We start from the raw sequence: 23,289 nt of genomic DNA, 5'->3' as shown, positions 1-23,289 counted from the left end.
CAGTAAAATGCACTGATTTCTTGCCATCACAAATTTGTTAAATTGTCATCTCCAAAACCAAATATCTGATATTGTGACTTCTGCTTACACAAATGAGCTATTCTGGTTGAAATCCATACACCCCTTATGGAAGACATGACCTTAATCCCTCACACAGGGAGTGTAGATTTCAAATGGAGTCATCCATTCTGGTAACCCCATTTGAAATTCAGACTTCTGTGTGGAAGATTAAGGTCATATCTTCCATAGGGGTATATGGATTTCAACTGGACTAGTCCAATACAACAAATATTACAAGTGATATTTTTTTCCTCTGTGGGACGACAGAATACAACACAAGCAGGTAGAGCAACTACACATTGACGAAGGATGTGGTGGTCACCATGGTTACGAGGGCCCACAATGCACACTTGGTTTTTATGGTATAATGTGGGTCTTTTGTGTGTGTGTGATTATTACCTGCTCTCCTTTGTGCAGCTGCTATTTTAGTTAGAAATAATAACGAAGAGTTGAAGAGCATCAACTTAGAAAGAAACTGACATGTAATCACAAACATTTACACAAGTTCCTTGCAGCCCGTAATTAGTACTTTCTCCTTTAACCTATTATAATTTTGCATAATTGGGCTAAAATAAGCTTACCCATCCCATCATAAATGACAATAAATATGTTAGAACAGGCATTCTCAAATGGATATTCTGAAGTGCCACTGTCTGAAATGAAATGAACCTGAAGTGCCCCTATCCAATGCGAGCAAGCGCAGCATGTTTAGGGGCCCGCCTCAAGGCCCCTGGCGGAGTTCAGGAGTAAAGTTCTGATGGGGATGCAGGGGGCAGAGACCCCAGACGCTCTTGGATTTTAGGGAGGGGCTCTCTTGCCATGTTTTGGACAAGATTTAAACAGCCATAATTATACTTCAACATGTTTCTGATCAATCATAATAAGGGTATATTACAAGTATGATAGTGTACACATGTGAACTGGTTGCAGAGTGAATGGAATTTAATTAAAACTTTTCAGTTATCCTTTTATTTAATTTTTTTAAAGGTTTCATTATTATTATTATTATTTAAAGTGAGGTTGTGTGCCACTTGGAACCCCGAAGCTTGCCACAAGTGTCGCGTGCTGCTATTTGAGAATGCCTGTGTTAGATACAATCTTGCTTAACATTGCTCTCAAAATTTTACAGTAAATGTCTCCACAAGTGACCGAAATTGTACATCGTCACTGAGCGTAAAAAAACTCCTCTGTAAATGTTCACTGTTACTCATTTGGAAAAACAGAGAACAGTACAAAATGTCAAATTTGAAGGTATTCCCATTTGCAAGGGACTTCAAACTAATAAAAACATCTTTCAAACAGTTTGGCAGTTTTTGCATTCCTTGCATAATAACAATACCGTCAAGTTTGACATTTTGTATTGTTCCCTGTTTTGCCAAATGAGTAACAGGGACAATTTACATAGGAGGCTCTTCCTGCTCAGTGATGTCATGCACCATATAGACCACAACCAATTGCTTTGTTTATTCCCACAATGCATTACTGATCAAAGGAAGGGACATATACCACTATTCACAATATTCTAAATATTTATTAACAGAAAACTCACTGATATCACTCCTTAAATCAAATGACAGTGCAACATGATAATATTAAATCATTTCAAATTAAAAAATGTACCACTTTATGAATTATACCATAACAGCAGTATATTTTTGTATTATTTTGCAAGTTTGTGTTTTATTGTTGTTGGATATAAAGTCAGTAAACAACTCCTGGAAAGTTGTTATGGTCAAACTCACTAAATCAATAGATGGATAAGAAAGGTTATAACTCAGCCCTCACCAAATTTTGTTCCAGACATTTAAGGATAATCATACTCCTTTCTCAACAGTTTGAGATCGACCAATGATGGACTCTGTTCACAGCTGATCTTGGAAAGTTTGATTGTCCGTCCATCTCAAAGCATTGAGAATGGAGTCTAATTATTCCCAACATCTGAAACAAAATTTTGTGACTCTAAAAACTTGTTGTAACTTCTATGCATATAGACCACTTGACATCACTGTTTATCAACAAAGGCGAGGGACTCGTCTATCGAAATGCTTGAATGAGCCGCTACACTGTTCAATGGCTTTTTGTACTATATGAAATGTGGCGGCGATTTAAAATGCATGTGCCCTTAGCAAACTACGATGCGTATGCACACTACATGGCAAAGAAGAATGGAAATTGCCATAATTTGCGCGCATACTGCCGGGCAATGACGTCACATGCCAAGTGGTCTATAGGCAACAGCATTATACAGGGTTTCTGGTGCCAAAGTATGATCATGACTGTAAACAAACTCACCTTTCAAAAATGTGAACATCCATATCAAAACGATGCACTTGTCGGCTACTACATGTGTCTCATTTTACATAATTAGGAATACAGAGAACATTCCTAAACTATTTGACTTGGGATGACTTGAAGTGACCTCCACTTAGCTTTTATGTAAAATGAGACATATGTAGCAGCCGACAAGTGCATCATTTTGATGTGAATGTACACAAATACACAATTTTATAATGCACGATCAGGGTTTTTACCTTCATGTAAGCATTATCAAAATTACCTTAGTAATAAAACAGGGATTATACTGCTTACAGAATAAAGCTGTCTACAGAATAAATCTGTCTACAGAATAAAGCTGTCTAATTATAATCCCTCAATTGGGTCTTGGCAATGGGATACTGCCCACCTGACTTGTATGTGCCATTTTACATTTCACAGACTTTAAATTTTGTATTCGATATACCCTTTTCTAGGATGGACATAGAATTATCAATATAGAAACCAATCCAAAAAGGGTACTACTAATAAGTTCAAAATGGAAAATGATAACCTTTTTCCACAAGCCACTATGCACTTTTCCAGATGGTCCTTCTCAGCGATCGAATTCGACGGTATCACATCGCAAAATGCGATGCAATTTCCATCAACTGCTATGCACTTTTCCAAAATGCATAGCTAAAAGTGCTATACTGCTATGCAAACATGTGTTTTGCATAGCACAAAATATGATGCAAAAAAATTGACTGAATTTGAACCCTGGTCCTTCTGCAATATTGTCATTGTATCAAGATGAAACTCTGTACACAGAGATGAGAGTATTTTATAACCTGGTCTGGTGCATGATGGGGAACCTCCTGGAATAGTGCATGATGGGACATTTTAAAAGGTGTATGACAGGATTGCTCTGAACTGTATTAGCCCACATTTGTTATTTTACAGTTACATTTTGCTATGATACATACCTCAGGTTCACCCTCACGAGGCTTGGTTTTGTTATACACTGGACGTGTCAATGTTGTCATCATACCAAGACCCTGTCGAGTTTGACAAAAATATAAGACTTATTTCTTGAAAATTGGGCTATTCCAGTTGAAATCCATACAACCCCAATATATAGAAGATATGGCCATAATATAGGCGATGTAGCCCCGGGCATCAGCAAGTTATCCCAAATAGGATCTATTTCTAGTCCTTGGTCACGATTTAGTCCCCTCGGGGCGCGCTACATCGTAACATCCTATGACGTCATTCTGTCAATCATATGACGTCATCAGTGAGAGATATCCCGATTGTAGACAAGATATCAACACAGCATCACCATCTGCTGAAGACGCTAGTCGGACTAGTGAAAATGTTCCAGGTGAGCGAAAAATAGTGTAGTGTTGAAGTTAACACTTTAATTCATTTTATCTACCACTACGTATGAATATCCACTCGTATAGCTTCAAAATAGTCTTTCAAAAAAGTGCTGGATTGACTATACTTGAAGAATTTTTTCCAACTTCATCCCCCCAATGTCAAAAAGAAATCTACGCCACTGTTGAGATCTATTCAAAAACATCTAGGCCTATATGACACAGTTAAGATTGTGACATGACACATAACTGTATCCAATCATGGTGCTCCCAAGCCACCTGAATCTCTTCTTTCACCATTCAAACACAAACTTTAAAATTAGCCACGCCATACCCTTGGCTGTCTATATGAAGATAAACTGTTGCCTCTAATGTTGAACCTACCGCAATTAATTGGTTCAAGTCTCAATGGGAATAACAATATTATCTGATGATAAATATATATATTTACACTAGATAATTGCCAAGCTAGTGGCATGCAATTGATTTTTATTAGCAAACAGGTACATGTAGGATGCATTTTGCTGTTATGGAAACTAATCAGTCACAAAATCAGTTGTTCATTGCGACTACAGTAGAAATTTCATTTGAATGAACACAGCTGAAAACAGCTGTACTCCATCCGACTGCAGTCATACCTGTGCGTATCTCAAAATACAATGCAAATACACGGCCTTGGATACTTAATGAAAATATTAACCAATCGCAAGTAAGTTGGCATGGTTGGATTCACACACACACGCGGGCATTCATCACACATGGTTGGATTCACTTCCACGTCACACACACACACACAGGCGTTCATAACACAGTGTATGCGGACAATCGTCATGCTGTAAGCAGCTGTTTATTCATATGAAATTTCCACTACAAGTGTTAATTCAGTATATTTCATGTTTACTTGTACATATTTCTGTGCGACACAATCAGATCAAATAATCCTACTTACCAGTGCGTCTAGATAAATGTCTGACCATTGGAAATGTTTTTCACCACTCAACACCATTGGACGACTAAGTACGGGTACATAATCCTGTATGAAACATAACGGGTTAAATAAAGTAAACTTGGGCCTACTTTTGGCCCCATTTCACTTTCAAAACACTGTTTAAAACTTTTAAACCAGGGTTAACGTTGCTAAGGAGACCTGCTTAAAATGGCATTTCATGATTGATAGCCTCATCCCCACACTTTCCTCAAAAGGTTGAGATTATTATACTACCAGAAACATCTGGCTACATAATGTTTGCATGCAAAATATTTCTTGCCAATTTATTCACTTGGCAAAAATATTGTCAAATTTGTATTTATGTTCTGTTAACAGAACAATTATGACAACACAGTGGCCTATGGAACCTATGTAATATACATAATCATACATTACTTGCAAAAACAAGATCAAAATCAACTGAAACTTTGGGAATAAGCTTTTTTTGCTAATAAGAAGATAGAATCACACAGCGGGTCACCAAAACAACCAAAACTGCATGGACCCCTTAAATTTTACGAAGCACAGAAGCTTAAATTATGAATTCCTTTGCCGAGTTGATCATAATAAAATGTTGTCATTGTCAATACAACAAGGAACCAATTATGGGTTAAATCTGAATCAGGGATTTGACCATTTCAAAGATCAGAACCTCTTAAATTCTAATTGGACCCCTTAAATTTAGGTTTTGCAGGGCTTAAAGGGTCCGGATTTATTGGACCCTTTAAATTTTTGAGCTCGTCTATACCTGCATGTCATTCAACATATGTGACACGATCAAGGGAAATGAGTCGGATGTCGCTAATATTGATTTTGAGATATCGGCAAAGAAAGTGTTAAAATTCTTTTGTTTTATATTGTTTTCAGCGATTGATAAATTGACGTAATTTTGCAAAGAAAAGTCGTATGAACATGGGAATGTCAGTTTCTGAAAGCTCTAACTGTCCTCTTAAGAAACATGTGTAAAACTCATTTTGGACCAGGGCCGACATGTGACTCATTCCCCTTGATCATGTCACATATGGAGAAATGCACGATGATGCCTTTTTACATTTTCTTAACTGTTTACTCATTGTGTTTTCATTCTCAAGTTTTTATTATTTTAGTTTCACTCACCAATGTCGTAAGTCTCACAGCTCCAAATGATTTAATGTTACTGAAGAAACCTGTGAATAATAAATTCAACAAAGATTCCATAAAGAGAAAGAAATTACCAAATTATGAATTTAATTTATAAGTGCCTTTAAAACTGACGCTTTTACAAACATTTTAAAGGAAAATAATCAGTTTGAAGTTGCTGTAATTGGCTCCGGCAGTCTAATAAAAGATTGAAGTTTAATTTTCATTTCTAACCTGGGAGTTGTATGACAGTTTTAAAATTTAATTGCTTCAAGTTACCATTACGTGGAGGTATACTGAGCCCTCATTTGTGTTATAATGAAATCAAACTGTCAATCAAACTCGAGCATGGTTTGTTTACAAGTGTCGTGATGTTGACTTGCTGAACGTGGCGGTATAACCGGACGCCTTATTGTTAATTTTGCACCTTTCGACATGCAAACCATCTCAAAAGTTAGGTCATTATAGTAGTAAACTTTCTTTCACAAAGACACCATGTCAACAATGCCTAGAAAAGCTGCTTTTTGCCTTGTAAAAGTACGTAATTTTTCGCCATTTGCTGCTATTCCTTTTCTCCTATCAGCACCACATAGATCGGTCTTCCTTTTACGCGCTATTAACCTGTGTAAACCAATCAAGGATCGTAATTGACAGTGACATCAGATGCGATAAATTCTTTTTATCTCTGTCTTTAATTATAAAAATATAATCATCAAATATGGTTTGCAAGATCAAATTTTCAAGCATCTATGAATCTGCTATCAGGTCAAAGGTGAGAAAGGTCATGACCTGTTGAAATACATCTTTTGCTAAAGTTTGTTTGGCTTATAATTGACAAAAATTATTTGTTTTTTTTTGTTACTGCATGTGTAAATATATAAATTATGCTTGCATAAATTCACACAAGCCAGCCCCAGTTGCACAGTACAAAATACGCAACTGGCATAAATGTTGTGACCAACTGTGTGCATGGCAATCTATATCAACACACAATGTTATGAGTTATTTTTGCCAATTATAAGCCAAACAAACTTTAAAGGTTCTTTTATTAAAACTTTATGAAGAAATAATATCAATGCATTTTGAACACATATCTCTAATACAAATACAAGATTTTTTATTTCATCAATTATTCCAATCCAGTGTTACACCTGGGTGTTACATACCTTTATTGTTACATGCCATACTTTTGACTCCTGCAGGAGATACCATGGAGTCACTCCCAACATTGTACACAAATACTCGAGTCTGGGAAAGAAAACAGCACATGAAAATTAAATATGTCAGTTACTCTTATTACAACAGTGAGGATTTTGAATATCTTTTTTTTTATTTGATTTGTTTGGGTTTGACAACCCTGGATAACCCAAGAAAGCCTCTATTGAAGCTTATTTCCATTGGGGTCGATTTGAACACCGGGACGGGTTGGGAACAGTCAGGGGTTAACACCCTACTCTTACTGATACTGGCTGCCAGATACATGTACAGGTATGGCTCTCTGTACATGGGACCAACGGCTGCCTTCATACATGTACACAGTCAATTCTATTTTGGATATTGTTCACCTTTCTCCATAAATTGAACTTACAAAACTTTGGTGTGAAAAAGTTTTAATTTAAGGGCACATGTCAAAATTGCCATTTCTGATGTCTTTTTAAATTTCTTAAAGTGAACAAGCTTTCTTAATGTTCTTAATATGTATGTGTAATTTGTAATTTTACATGTAATTTGGCCAATTGGCTCATATAAGTGAATAAATACCAATAATAATAATATAATATGTGGGGCGAATGTGAGGGTTATTAGCAGGCTTACAGGGAAGTCACAATTTCCTTCATTATTATGCTTTGAGAATCTTCCATCATATACTTTATACACTTTTTAAAAAACAAATTATTCTGGATATCTGGCACCCATTGGAGTCTTAAACAACCTCAAACTGAAATTGGCGACCAATTTCACCTGAACACGGAGGTCTCTGCATCAGCTTGCAGTCCACGATCACCATACATGTAGCGTATAGATATCATAACACCGTTTAGCAACCCCACTTTTAAGCGGTTACAGAATGTAATTTTTCACCAAAAATCACATTTTGACCAAAATTAGATTTTTGACCAAAAATCACATTTTTGACCAAAAATCATATTCTCAAAACATAATAATGATAAAATCGAATGGATCCTTTCACACGATACACAAAGATATTGGTCTTGCTGTGAGTTTAAAAGATATCATGCTCGGCTATCGCCTCACAAACTCACAGCTTGACCAATATCTTTGTGTATCATGCTCAATCCATCCAATTTTATATCAAAATAGATTGGATTCACCTTTACCCAATGACTTATAGCTAAATTAAGTTTTCATTTCTTCAAACACCCTTAACTCATGGGGAGGGGAGGTAAAGAGCCACAAATACTATGGAACAAATGTATGATGGGGCCTGGGACAAGGCAAATCCCATCAAGTTTATGTTGAAAAATGTTAACCGAGTAGGAAACACAACAAAATCCTTTCTAGCCTATTTCCCCATTGATATTCACTAAATATGCACATTGAGTAATTTACAAACTCACCGTCATGCCCCGGGGATTGTGGAGGCAGAATTATATTCATGAAAAACTTCTTTCTCAGTGTCTTCTCCTCCATCAGTAAAGATGAGAATAGCTTGGTGACAGTTGGCACCTTGGTTCAGATTTCTTTCCAGGTTGTAGAACTGGAAAACAAAGAACATGCTAAAGGGATTAAAGGTCAAGTTTGTAACAGAGTAATTTTTCCATGGTGTTCGGTCTGATCTTCTAGGGCAGTATAAACTTTCCTCCCACACCATGTGTCTGTTTCACCTTCCCAGCATAATATGTATGACAAGGGGAATGAGTCGGATGTTGCTAATATTGTTTTTGAGATATTGGCAAAAACAGTATTCAAATTCTTTTGTTTTTTATTGTTTTCAGCCATTGATAAATTACTCGTAACTCGATAACCAGATGTCCGATTATGATGGGGTTTGCATCAAAATGTAGCATTTATAAACTGACAGAATACGATGTAAAAATCTTCCAATTGAAAATTGCTGACATGTGACTCATTCCCCTTGATAATGTCACATATGTGCGCAAGCTGTTCCGAACCAGGCTACTTTTTGTACTTTACATATATCCCGTATAACGTAGCATGGCCCTCTATAACAATACGCATACTTTACGGAAAATATCGGTCAGTAGCCTCAGATTAAACATGTTATGTATAATGCCAGTACCCATTTGTACACCTTGGCCGAGAGTAGTCCGACAAGTGGGACCTTTTTGCCACAGACCATCTATAATATTGCTCAATAAAGATGAACCGTGTTAAGTTCACCAGCCACGAAAGGCCACCAACCAGGATCTGGTTTTAGGTGCTACTCGTCGGACTACCTGAGAAGGAAGAAGGAAGAAGGAAGAAGGAAGAAGGAAGAAGGAAGAAGGAAGAAGGAAGAAGAAAGAAGAAAGAAGAAAGAAGAAAGAAGAAAGAAGAAAGAAGAAAGAAGAAAGAAGAAAGAAGAAAGAAGAAAGAAGAAAGAAGAAAGAAGAAAGAAGAAAGAAGAAAGAAGAAAGAAAAAAGAAAAAAAAAAAGAAAAAAAAAAAAGAAAAAAAAAAAAAAAAAAAAAAAGAAAAAAAAAAAAAAAAAAGAAATAAGAAATAAGAAATAAGAAATCAGAAATCAGAAATCAGAAATCAGAAATAATGGCCATGTCTAAGTGTACAACAAAATGACACTCCTGGGTTTTGATTTGAACCCACAACCTTCCGTATGGATTTCAACTGGAATAGCCCAATGCAGCTGCTTCCCCATGAGGAAGAGGAATGGAATTATAAACAAATCTAATTTCACGCATTCCTACACCTCAATGGCAGCCATAGCTGGGTCCCCCCTTAGGTCTATCCCACCTAAAAAGTGAAATGATGTGGCCGGGGATATTTAACTGCATTCTATCACCTGTGTTACACATAGACAAAAGAATGATGAAAGTTTACAACACAATACAATTCAACATTGATTTTTAAGCGGATTTAATCCACCTAATTGGGCAGTAACAACACCAGTTTGGTGCAGACGGGACCCAGTAATGGCCGACTGAATTCTGACCATCACTTGGCTTGTTGGATTTGTCTATAAGTAACAATAAGTTGAAACAAGATTTACCGTTTCTAAGTCAATTTGAACTAAAGACTTACAAAAAGTAATGCAGCCGTTACAACTATAGCTTCAGGACTATTTCGTTCAATATTAGCAACATAAAACCCTGAATTAAAAAGTTGTAGCAAATTGTATTGATTTTTAATCCAACGAGAAGATAATGGCGAATTCTACATGCCACAATGCTTGCGTTTAATAACCATTTAGTGCTGTAAGTGCAACTTTAAATTTGTGTTTTTTACTTTTAAAAATCTTGCTTTATTGTTAATGTTGAACAAAATTGGACGAATTGGGTATCAAAATGTGTGTACACTTTGTTAAAATATTGTGAATATGATATGAATCTATAGATGTATTTGTAATGGCTTCATTACTTTTTGTGAAATCTTTATTACAATACTTTTTTCAATACATTTATCCTAATGCTATTTCAGTTGAGTCCAGACACCCTTATGGAAAACATGACCTTAAACACAGGGAGTGTCAATTTCACATTACCTGAATGGGGGACTCCCATTTGAAATTGACACCCTTGTGCAAGAGATTAAGGCTGTGTCTTCCATAGGGGGTGTATGGATTTCAACTAGAATAGCCAAACTATGTTCATGTCCTTGATACAATTAGAGGTAATTAAATTTAATCAAAATAATTATTTGAAGTGTAAAAGTGCAACCTACGTTATCAAATTCCTTAAATGCATACTCCAGTGCATCATGGAAGTTGGCTATTCCTGTTGCGTTTAATTTTGAAATCGCATCCTTCAGTTTCTGAAATACAAAAACAATCAACAGGATTACTAATTACTATAAACATCAAATGAGCAGTAGAATATAAAACATTTTTGTGTTTCCTAGGTACTGACTGAATCAGTGGTGTAATCAGTGGGGAGGGGTGGTGGTGCCATTCATCATGGACCGTTGGTACATCTTAGGCCGTGTGCATGGTGAAGAAAGGCCCCAATCTGCCACATAACCATGTAAGTTAACAGTAATAAACATGCATTGAAAATTTTTTTGAAAGTTTCGCTCTGCACCCCCCTCCCTGCCACCCCCCAATTTTAAGATTCTTGAGCACACTGGGCAAAAACAATATTGGGTTCAACAATTCACAACTTTTGTTGGCAAAAAAATATTTCCGTCAGTACATTAACAACTTTGTGCACCCCAGTTCCGAACAAATGGCTACACTACTGGACTGAATTGCTTTAAAGCTTAATTGCTTAAAAGCTTCCAACCCGAACTAATGAACTTACATCTTTGTTTCTCAAGTTGGCCTGTACGAATCCTTCGAAGCAGCTAACTGGATGAACATCTCTATTGAACTGAAAACAGGAAATATTACATTAATGATTCACATCACATGAAATATAGAAACAAAGCAGCTGCATGGTTCACACAAATGTAGAGTCCCAAGTTTACCATTTTCTAAAATCCATTTTCCGTGTTGTAATCCGTGTTGTAAAATTTGTAAATCTATGTTCTATGAGTAAAAGCTTAAAATGTATAAACAATGATTATGAATGATATTAATGTCACAAAAAAGTGTTCAATATCGCTCTGATTGGAATATTCTCACGATAATAGGCCGACTGTTACGATGTTTGGATGGATAGGGGTTCATGCCTTGGTAATATACCTTTATTTCGGTATCATTAAACATAAATTCTTTATCATAAAAATTAACATACACAACTCAAGATTGTTTTTAACATTTATTTCTCTTATCTTTTAACAATTTTTGACACGTCATACAAAAATGTAATTTTCCGTGTTGTACCTCTGATTCCGTGATTTTTTTCTGTTTTCCGTAAAACGGAAAACTTTGGACTCTACATAAATGTATTTCACAGTCAATCAAACCGTTAGTTATTAATAAAACATAGATGTTGTACAGAAATAATGTAAAGAATTTAAGGGCAATGCCTTTAAATGGTATGCCTTAGGGCATGCTCCATGCTAGTCATGTCTTTGAGTACAGGTTAACAGCTTTAAATCAGTTACATGTCTAGTATTGTGAAAAAATATATAAACATTTTGCCTTCGGAACCAAACAATATCTCATGGGCGTAGAATAACTGTCACTTTTCAATTCCTTACTTTACAAAATAATAAGATTTCATTCTCTGAAATTTGTAATTTGTGTCACAACTGCCTTTTTGCCCTTCAAATTTTGAAGGTTAAAATGGGCTTACAGTTAGAGATCCCAAATCATGCTATGTGCCAACACAGTATACCAATTTTCACTTGATATGAGAGGGATGTCAATGTGCATTTCATCACTAGAAAGTGCGTCAAATCGCTAGCATTCGCTCAAAGTGCTGGTGTACACACACACGTGGACTAAAGACCAGCAACATACTGTCTGCAATAAGCAAGTATAACCTTTTTGTCTCGTTTTGTCAACATAGAATGTTACATCTGAATTCATAGACTTGCAAAGAGTCTAGGCACATTCTATCTGGAATGAGATATTCCAGTTGAAATCCATATACCCCCTGTGGAAGACATGACCTTAAATCTTCCACACAGGGGGTGTGAATTTCAAATGGGAGTTACCTGAATGGGTGACTCCATTTAAAATCTACACCCTGCGTGTGGGAGATTAAGGTCATGTCTTCTATAGGGGGTGTATGGATTTCAACTGGAACTGCCCATTCAAGGTGTTTCTTTGAAATCTGGAAATGTCAAACTGTACACCCATCACAAAACTGTACACAAACATGCTGTATATAAAAACTGTACATAAAAATGTAGCAAAATCCATAGTAAACGAACAGGTATTATTTTGCTACAGACGTGTGCCACCGCACATTATTTTCATCTTACAACGGTATTACATTGCCTTTAGCTAACAACAACTTCTATTCTTCCCCCCACCCCCTCACTCTCTGCAAAACCAGGTTGATTAAAAACATGAGTACCGCACTGTCAAATTAAATGTTGAATGTTGAAAAAGGACAAGCCGACACAATATATTCGCTATCTGCTAAAGCAAGGCTTCGTAATAACATTCAATTAACAGTAATGAATACAGCCAGTGAATCCTGAAGGTCAGATGTGTCAAGGGTTGTTAACATAGACCACTTCAGATAACCTGCATCTCATCTTGCTATATACAGTGTTATTATTACTGGACACCGCAGTCAGCCACAGGGTCTTAATGCTCTGCGTGCTAGCCATGCGCTTCAACAGAAAAAGTTGAAGTTTTGAAATATTTTCTCAAAATATCAAAAGCTATCTTAAGAACTACTGAACCAATACTAGGCTTGTTTGTACTCATTTTAATGCATTTTTCATGCTGATTCCAAATATGGTCATGAAAATTTACATTTCTGAAATTATTGAATTTCTAAATTTTTTTTTAACATGTCGTCTGCAGTCGACACACGCGTGAAGAGAGTTAAACACTGTTACAGGTTGCTTGATGTTATGATCATCACAGAGATTTAATAACCATTCATAAACACTCATACACTTGTGCCTCTCTGAGATTGCCAGGTACTATATACTTTACCAAAGGTTTTTCAAATACTGAACTGCTGGCTAGTCCACTCTATAAAGAAATATTGTTTGCTCTTTCCTGAGGGTGCTTTGATTTGATATGTTCAGGTTTGACAACCCTGGATAACCCAAGAATGTCACTTATGAAGTTTATTTCCATTGGGGTCCATTTGAACACCAGGAACAGTCAGGGGATAACATCCTACTTTTCTCAAAACTGACTGTGAGCTACATGTACAGGTATGGCTATCTGTACAAGGGACATACAGCTTAATATCCCCTCCAAAGGACTGAGTTATCTCATGGTTCATGTATCCATGCTCAAATGCACCATGGGGAGAGCAGATTCTGAGTTAGACATTTTTCATTTTACAGGTCAATATCCCAGCAAACTTTCTGCTGCCCGGAATTGAATCCGGGACTTAATGCACCAAAAGTGAGAATTCTAACCACTGAGCCACATTTTCCCCCTTTGCATTTGGTGACACCCTAAAATATATAATCATGGAATAATTGAAAAGAGACTATATTCTTTGACAGAACTGAATGTATGAGGCTATACTATGATCAGCTCATAATAGGCAAGAATTACTCGGTTTTTGTTACTGCGCGAGTAAATAAAGTTCCAACTTATGCCCTCATAAGTTCATGTGCACAAATGCACGCATCAGTCACACAATACGCAAAACACAGTTCGTGTAGGTGCTGCGCCCAGCTGTGTGTACACCATTCTATATCAATCCACAATGTTACGAGTCCCGTCTATTACAAGCTGATCAGAGTATAGAGTGGAGTCACACCTTTTTGGAATCCTATGAAGGGAACACACCTGTAACCAACAAAGTTTTGCACTGAAGACTTCTTTCCTGATACAACCACCAGATCCCACAGCACTATACCTCAAATGACCAATTCTTTACACACGCATCTGTCAGGTTACAGTCCTTTAAGGGATCGGATAGCAATGTCTGTACAGTATCTTTTATGGGACCTGAGAGCACATCAGACACACTAAATTGCATTCTAAATATGTGGAAGTCCTTCTGACATCAAATAATTTTGATTTTTGATAAATGGATTTCCCATGGATTAGCATATGTGTCCCTCACGGACCAACATGGGTAAACAAATAAACAAACAATACTAGTTTTAGGGCAAATTAATAAAAATTCATATTTTTGACATTTAACAGTCCTCGAAGTAAACTTTATAAATCAAAGGATCATGATGATGTGTACATGTATGTAGCTGGGAAGAAAAGCCAGCCATTATTGGAAAATGTTGATCTTTCACCTTTTTTATTGAAAGATATACAATTTGTTCCCTAAAAGACCTAATAATATTCTTTAGGGAAAACAAATAGATCTTCAATTTGATACAAAAGGTCAAAATCTTCAAATGATGGTCGGCTTTTCCTCCCAGCTACATACACTTTAAGTACATATCATTACGATTTATAAAGCTTACCTCAAGGACTGTTACATGTCAAAAATATTAATTTTTTAATAATTTGCCCTAAAATGTGTATTATATCACAAATTTCAAAAATCAAAATTATTTGATATCAGAAGGGCATTCCTCATATTCAGAATGCAATTTGGTGTGTCTGACGTGCTCTCATGTCCCACAAAAAAAAAACATTACTAGCAGATCCCTTAACCTCTATATGATTGTATATTCACAGAACAACTTTGGATTGTGTTGGTATTCAAACTCATACTCCTAGAGGTCAAAGCTTGAGCTAGGGTGTTAAGTTGGGGTCATTGGACTATGGCACTGGAAATGAGAGTATTATACAATGATAAAGGTCATATATATACTTACATATGCTACATTGACAAAGTCATCATTGCCTAATGTATCCAAGGCTTTAGACACAGAGACTTTCATAATCTCTAATGTAAGCCCATAGGTACTTCCACTCCTGCAATTAAATAAGAATATTATTACGTATAAGAATGAACAAATAAAAATATTTTTTCAGTTGTTGAGTTTTATAAAATTGACATACCCATAATTGCCACATTCATAAATTATTATTTTTAACAAATCAAAGCATTCCAAAAGAATCATCCATCACATAAAATGGAATAATTTACATAATTTTACAGAAAACCTGTTGGCTTTAACTCCAAAAGCTTCTTCCCCAACATGCCACTCCATATATTTTACATACAAATCAGTTGAAATCCAAACACCCTCTATGGAGTATATGACATTAATCTCCTAAACATGGGGTGTAGGTTTCAAGTTTTCAAGACTATACATTAAATCTATCGTAAATGGGCTATTCCATTTATGTTCATTCCACCTGAAATTTTACATTAAATTTTTATCGGAATTTTTTGAAATCGTTGAAACTTAAAATCAAAAAAAATTTTGCACCAGTTGGCCTACAATTCAATTCACAATACTTTTTATGGATGAAAATAGACTAATTTAAACTGTTAAATTTGGTTGGAATTCTAAAGTAGGGTATATTTCAATCATAAGGAAAAAAGTCCAGTTGAATCTTCAAAGTTTAATAAAGTATTTCAATATGGCTTATTTTACCACTTTACACATTCTCATAATCATCCCTTCCTTCAATTTCTTCCTCTCACCATCATCTATCTACCCTACATACTGACACTGCTAATATAAATGCCATGGGATTTAAACTACACCGGTATACTATCTTCAAAGGAACATCCATTTTAAAACACAAAATTGCATTTATGATCAAGGTGATTTACTAAAAAGTAGAACACCAAGCCATGCTACGTGATAAGAAACAAGCACCTTGTGAGCGTGCCGAGTTGATTGCGAGCCACTTACGTGTCTATGAGAATCATGATATTCTTGGGAGAGCTGGCTGCTTGGATGTACCTGCGGGAAAAAAAGAGAGCGAGGCCCGGAAAGCATTATTTATAACTTGACTATGAATAATTAAAGAGAAATAAGCTTGGAAATAGTATCAAGCAGCTGACATGATCTGGCAGCGTAGTTCCGATTTTGATGTCGCTTGCTATTATATCCATATTCAGAGAATAAGGTTGCATAAATTGCAATTGTGAGTGACTGTAAGCCCCACTTCACCGGGTGTGCTATTGATTTCGTGCCAAAAAGTAAAGAAATATGAGAAGGTGATAATTTAATCATTTTTATAATCAAATTTTGGTTTTTAACATTTTTGATGTTGAACTACAATTTCCATAGTTCTATTGTATGACAATATCATTAAGTCAGACTGAAAATGATTTTTTATGAGGATTACTTATAAGGATGATTGAAACCAGGCGGTGAGTGGCATGATGGTCGGAGAGAGCTGGCAAAACCGCTCGGCCATATGGCATTTCCCATATACTCGGTTAGTTTTGTGGGGTTCATTATCGAACCCCAACGGTTGTAATTATGTTATTTATTAACATAGGCATATTTGTTTGTGATATTTCAAGCATTTTAAAATTTCAAAATAATCCCATTCAATTACACGGTTGATGATGAAAATTTACTGAATTTAGAGAATGCACGGCGCATACCACCTGATTGAAACTGAATTTTTGATTGAAAACTAGTTTTTTGGAGGGGAGGTAATTGGGTCAGAATGATTGAGAAAACAAAGTTGAATATGTTTAAAACATTGGTCAAAAACTTTTTTATTACTTTGCCATGCATGTACTTCATAAAAACACTGCTTTGAAAGTGTCAATAAGCATTTATTGAGAGCAACACTTAATAAACATGTTATTAGCATTAATAGTTAAAAATTGCATTATTCCATTGTTGCTAATAACATGTTTATTATTATAATATGTTCCTATCAATAATGCCATGAGCTATGTGTTCAATTTTAATACTTGTTTTTCGGTCAAGGTACTGTTAAACACATTGTGCAAGATATTTGGTGTGTCAATATGGAAATGATTTTGTGGCTTTAAGGGATCTAGAATGAGCGTTTATGGCGTTTCGACAGTATTTTTTGTGGGACGTGAGAGCACCTCAGACGATCGAATTGCATTCTGAATCTGAAGCATGTCTTTCTGATATCAAATAATTTTCATTTTTGAAATTCACGATATAATACAAATTTTATGACAAATTATTAAAATTTGATATTTTTCAAATTTTTGATATATAACAGTCCTCGAAATAAATTTTATCAATCTAATGATATATTCTTAAAGTGTATGTAGCTGGGAGGAAAAGCCGACGATCAATTGGAAATTTTGACCTTTTATATTGAAGATATGGATTTTTTCCCAAAAAGACCTATTTTTTGGGTGTTTTGGGAAAAAATCCATATCTTCAATACAAAAGGTCAAAATTTTCAATTGATCGTCGGGCTTTTCATCCCACCTACATACACTTTAAGTATAAATCATCAGATTTATAAAGTTTACTTCAAGTACTGTTAAATATCAAAATATCAATTTTAATGATTTGCCATAAAATGTGTATTACATTGCGAATTTCAAAAATCAAAATTATTTGATATCAGAAGGACATTCTTCGTATTGAGAATGCAATTTGATATGTCTGATGTGCTCTAATGTCCCACAATAAATACTGTCCAAACATTCATACCCCATCCCTTAAGAGTTTTAAAAAATCAACCTTCTGTCAATAGAAACTAAACCGCAATTGGTGAACACTAGTTGTGAATTGAAATCGCTTGACACATAATGAGAATACTCTAAATGGATGTGGATGTGGGATATAGGATAGGATATCAAAATTTATGATTATTTAGATATATGATCAAGCCTTATATTATAGTATGCCTACACCAGGAGAGCTCCTGGTCCCAAAGATAGCTTCTGGTTCTATGTTTGTAGTGTAAAATATTGGTCCCACCAGGAGTCAAAACTTGGCAACCACGGGGTAAAAAAGTCTGGCTCCTGCTTAATATAAGCCATGTGATTTGTATTCAAGACGGGGAAACTTTTACAGAACATCATCTTTTTTTTTTCAACCGAGTATTTTGTTTTAAATTCATTGTATTAAACTGAATGTCATAGCAATATTGTGCTTACCAGCCTCTTCGGCGTACATCATACTGATCCTTAGACGGATCTTCAGCTACCCATGCAGCAGCTGAACAGCCCGCCACAATACACACAGGTCAAAGGTTATGATCCCCACATCCCAGGTCGGGTCAAAGGTTGGAAGTTAGTGTGCAACAGCCACCATAGGACAATGTACAAGATAAAGTTAATGATTAGTATGTACGTTACCAGACGAGACCACATGAACGGATGCATGATGGGAAATGATATTGCTCCCAACATAATTTGCAACAGGCTATTCCATTTAAAATCCACACCACCCCTGTGGAAGATTTTGGAAATATCTTCCACAGAGGGAGTATGAATTTCAGATGGAATGAACCCATTAGGCAGCTCCATTTGAATTCCATACACCCTCTGAGAAAGATTCAATCTGAATCTTCCCCTGTGGGAGAGTGAGATTCAAATGTAACTGCTAATGGGTTCATTCCATTTGAAATTCATACTCCCTCTGTGGAAGATATATCCAAAATCTTCCACAGGGGAGTGTGATTTTAAATAACATAATAATAAGATGAACAAGTGCATGATGAGTGATACTTATTATTATATGACAAAACTAAGAGATAGTCAAAATTGAAAATGTAACTTGTTTTGGAATCAAAATCAAACATGGCCATAGCAAGATCATAAGTAATTGTTGCACACCGACATCGCCTGGCTAATAATTACTTGGTACACCAGAGATACTAAAATCAATACCCGGGACCATGTGAATGTGCTATGCACAATTTTGATATTCAGACGAAAATCTTTGGATACCGGGGTAGAAAATGATGAATATCTCCCGTAAATGATTTCGTCTAAAAAAACCAGATATGGTTCCTTGCACTTGAATACCGTAGAATTCCGTCTAGAAGCATATATGCCTCTAAACGAGGTTTTTTTTTAACGAAAGATATGAAAGGCCAATACCCTTCTCAAAAACATTGCAATAGATTGGTCTTGCAAATATACATGTTTGTACAGCCGCTTTTATCAGTAATATAGTTGTTCAAACTCCAAATAACGTTTTTGTTGAGAGTGTCTGCCTCTTGTCTCTTGTGTCAAAAAAACCCCGTTTAGAGGCATATATATGCTTGTAGACGAATTATACTGTATATGTGTTGAACAGATATGATAGTCATTAGCTTGCATCTTGAGAAAGAAGCTTGCGTCTTGAACTTAAAAACTGACAATAATTCTGATTTTATATGTGCGAATTATATAGCGCAGTGTATAGGCCAATCGTGGGTAGTCTAAAAGCATATGACCTATGGCGTACCATGCTCGACTCACACACAGCGAGGTCAGTCACCGGGCAATTGTCAGTAGCCTTAGTCAGATGTCCTTCGGCCCATTATGCGTCTCAAAACTATTAAACAGGTCAGAACAAAATGGCCATGCGTGGCGGTGGATTCAACCTACCATGGTGATTTCAACCTACCATGGTGATTTCTGCCATGAAGATATCGGGGCGATGACACTGTATGTTGTATATCATGAGAGGCAACTAAAAATGAGGGCAGCATAACAGAGCCAGCTGTTCCACTTGCTATGGCCATGAAATCAAACTAAACATTGAATATTGAAATGATATTAACTCAATCCAAACTCCTCTATTCTCCTAGCCCACATGTACATCATATATACAATAAGCTTACTCAAAATGATATGTTATTAAAAACATAAATTGACCAAATATGATCATAAAGAAATCCAATAAAGTCATAACTGTAATATAAGCTATTGATGTACTGTATCATATTATGTTGTAGCTGCCTGGCTGCCTCATTGCTGATATAATAGGAAAAGCTCATTTCATGGTCTAGCCAATTGAAGTCATACTCAGTGTTACTTCAAGTACACTGCACCACATTCAGGCAAAAAAAAAAATTGTTTGCAAAAATTTGGAGGGTCGGTAGGTCGATCCTTTTTTTTTTCATGGACTCTTTCTCGATTTAATAAATAAAATGAGTGAATAACAAATATAAAAGTCCGTGATTCTGTCCAAATTTAGGGTTTCTTCTAAAAAAGTGATTGAAAAAAAAAAAACCTGACCCAAGATTCCAATTTTTTGGGTCGGTAGGTTGAGGGCAACCAAACATTTTTTTAGCCTCATAGTGCATTTTTAATGTTCTCATAAAATACATCTATTCTTTGGAGCAAATCTCTAAAACAAAAAGATGACTTTCAATCTTAAAGATTGTGATGAGGGAAATATCTTTAAAAAAAGACTGAATATTCAGTCTTTTTTAGAGATCTTTCCCTCACCACAGTCTTTAACGCGGCTGTGTACTCTAGCCATTGTTTCTTTCTCAAAATTGAGTTTTTATGATATGTTTGTACCTTGTTATGTTTTTTATAAATACAAGGAATGAACATCCAGATTTGTAAACTCCAACTGCAATATTTTAAGGATTTTATTTCACTATTCCACTCGTGTTTGAAATTGAAAAGGAAAGAAAATCTTTGTTGTACCAGCAAGGTACACGCGCAAATAACTCATCGGCGTTATGCGTGTCGCGCAATTTGTTAACGCACAAATCGCTGACGCATACGCTGACGCTTATCTACATGCGCGCCGCGCATCGTATGGAAACATCACGGAAGCACTGATTTCACAAAAACCTAGTGGTCAAATGGCTCCGTTTTAGCTGATAAAATGTGGGTTTTTTCAAGTTCTTTCCCCGATTTAAATATCAAGTTATGAATGGATTTCGCTCAAACTTCTCAAGGGGCTGTGGATTTACCCGATGTTCACGTAATATAAGTTACAAAAAGCGAAAACTGTCGCATTCTCCTGTGAGATTCGATGAAAGTGCAAAATGTGACCACTTTAAACTTCAACGGCCATTATTTCAATGTTCATTTTCTCGGTAAAATGACGATTTAGGTACTACGATAACTCAATAAATACAGCATCTATAGGTAAGCAAATATGATCATCGTAAAAAGCATGATCGACTCAAGAAACGGTTTTCTCATTTTTTTATATTTTGGTCTATTTCCGATTTTGGGCATCATTTTGTGCAAATAGGCGTTTTGAATTTTAAAAGTTCATTTTGATGCCTTATATGGTCAATATCTCAAAAAATAAGGCCAATATCAAAAAATAAAAAAACCGTTTTGGAATGGAGCCTCAAGATTGAGCTAAAAACAAAATAAAATATTTTGGAAAGAGTGTTTTTTGTTATGATGTACCTAACAAATATTGCCAAAAACTCACTTTTTGTGATTTTCTTCAAAATTGTTGTTTTTACCCCAAATCTGTATTTGTATTAAGATTTATTGATGTCTTGCCTTCATAAAAATGTATACTTTTATATGTTTTATGAATAATTACAAAGTTATTGCACTTTTTACTACATGCATGTCTGAGAGTACACAGCCACCTTAAGATTTAAATTTAATCAAAGTATACTGGCAAACCGTTAGTATGCTTAGGCTTTGTTGCTGCAATGTGTAGCCTACATATTATGACTAGGTTACAGCATAGCAGTACATGACAGTTATGACTTAGTTTACAAATATCATTAAATGATGCAAAGATTCCACAAAGTCTTAGACCATTAATCATTAAGTGAATCCATATACTCTTGCTCACAACAATAACAACTTTGTGTTGAATTGCAAGACTTTAAAATGTTTTTAGGCACTTATGTTGAGTTACAAGACTTCGTGAAATTGGCCCACATGTGCTGGGTGGTGATCATTCTCTGCCAGGGTAGTGATTATACCCTATACCCATAGTGGTGGTATGATAGACAGTTCACTAGCACATAGGCCATGCAAGAAAGTTTCAAAGGTATAACATCTCCATAGAGTTTCAGCCAGATGAACTCCGATGCAGCAAAGTTTACCCCGATAAATCTGGAATCATCCCCAGTAACTCAGAAGTATGTGCCATGCCCGTATTTTTTTGTTATGCCGATAAGAACTATTTGTCTGAATGGATACTACAACCAACTTGCTTCTATTTTATAATAGTCAACTGTTTTATTAGGCTAATGAACTTAAAGTAATTAATTAAAAATTACTTATTGAGTAACTTAAAAATGTTGAAACTTTGACAATCATAATATTTATAATAATTAGTATAAATGATGGTAAACTGAAATAAACAAAAATAAACAAGTTAGTATGAACACAGAACCCGTCTGGAAATAAAGTGTGAATATGATATTAATTAACACGCACAATACCATAACCATTATCGGGATGAAATCAAAACTCGACCAGTGGTTGTCCGCCGGTTCCGTCCGGTTCATATTGTTTTAAACAATGGAAACCGGACAGAACCGCCAGTCAAGTTTTGATTTCATCCCTCACCATAAGAATACAGCATATATTTTGTATGAAACAAAACCCCCAAAATATATTTTAATACTGGAAGAACTTGCAACTGTCAATGTCATCTTCATTTAATGAGTGTGTGTGTGGGTGGTGGGGGGATGCAGGTGTGAATATAGCAGAGCAACCAAGGACACCTTGCAACAGAGGGCATCAATCTACCTACAAGTGTATTGCAAACAACATAATAATGCATAAAGCCTCATTTGCTAGTGTAGGGTCATATCTCAGTTGGATGGTATAAAGTCAGATGGGTCCACAGTTTGGAGCTTTTATCTTCGGGTGTACAACATCCTCGGGTAGATAATTACAAGCAGCCCGGTGTGTGGCAGGGGTGTGTGGCAGGGGTGTGTGGCAGGTGTGAGTTTTTTAATCCAAGTTACTTCAATGTAACACTTCACCAAAACCTCTAAGTACCATTATGATAT

General features: G+C 35.8%; 1 protein-coding gene across 1 annotated transcript in view; it reads right to left on the bottom strand.

The window, feature by feature from the left end:
• The window catches only part of LOC140148075 (voltage-dependent calcium channel subunit alpha-2/delta-1-like), a 313,901-nt gene that overhangs the window by 78,779 nt on the left and 211,833 nt on the right, over nucleotides 1-23,289 (bottom strand). The window contains exons 7-18 of the mRNA XM_072169928.1: nucleotides 18,497-18,557; nucleotides 16,299-16,349; nucleotides 15,306-15,405; nucleotides 11,234-11,302; nucleotides 10,659-10,748; nucleotides 8,405-8,518; nucleotides 7,260-7,268; nucleotides 6,966-7,047; nucleotides 5,797-5,846; nucleotides 4,642-4,725; nucleotides 3,300-3,371; nucleotides 460-480 (exon numbers count right to left, since the gene is read on the bottom strand). Of these exons, the coding sequence (XP_072026029.1) occupies nucleotides 460-480; nucleotides 3,300-3,371; nucleotides 4,642-4,725; nucleotides 5,797-5,846; nucleotides 6,966-7,047; nucleotides 7,260-7,268; nucleotides 8,405-8,518; nucleotides 10,659-10,748; nucleotides 11,234-11,302; nucleotides 15,306-15,405; nucleotides 16,299-16,349; nucleotides 18,497-18,557 (803 nt within the window). The remainder of the gene's footprint in view (nucleotides 1-459; nucleotides 481-3,299; nucleotides 3,372-4,641; nucleotides 4,726-5,796; nucleotides 5,847-6,965; nucleotides 7,048-7,259; nucleotides 7,269-8,404; nucleotides 8,519-10,658; nucleotides 10,749-11,233; nucleotides 11,303-15,305; nucleotides 15,406-16,298; nucleotides 16,350-18,496; nucleotides 18,558-23,289) is intronic.

Source organism: Amphiura filiformis, chromosome 3 (genome assembly GCF_039555335.1).
Source record: "Amphiura filiformis chromosome 3, Afil_fr2py, whole genome shotgun sequence".
Lineage (NCBI taxonomy): Eukaryota > Metazoa > Echinodermata > Ophiuroidea > Amphilepidida > Amphiuridae > Amphiura > Amphiura filiformis.
This window is presented reverse-complemented; position numbering and strand designations above follow the sequence as displayed.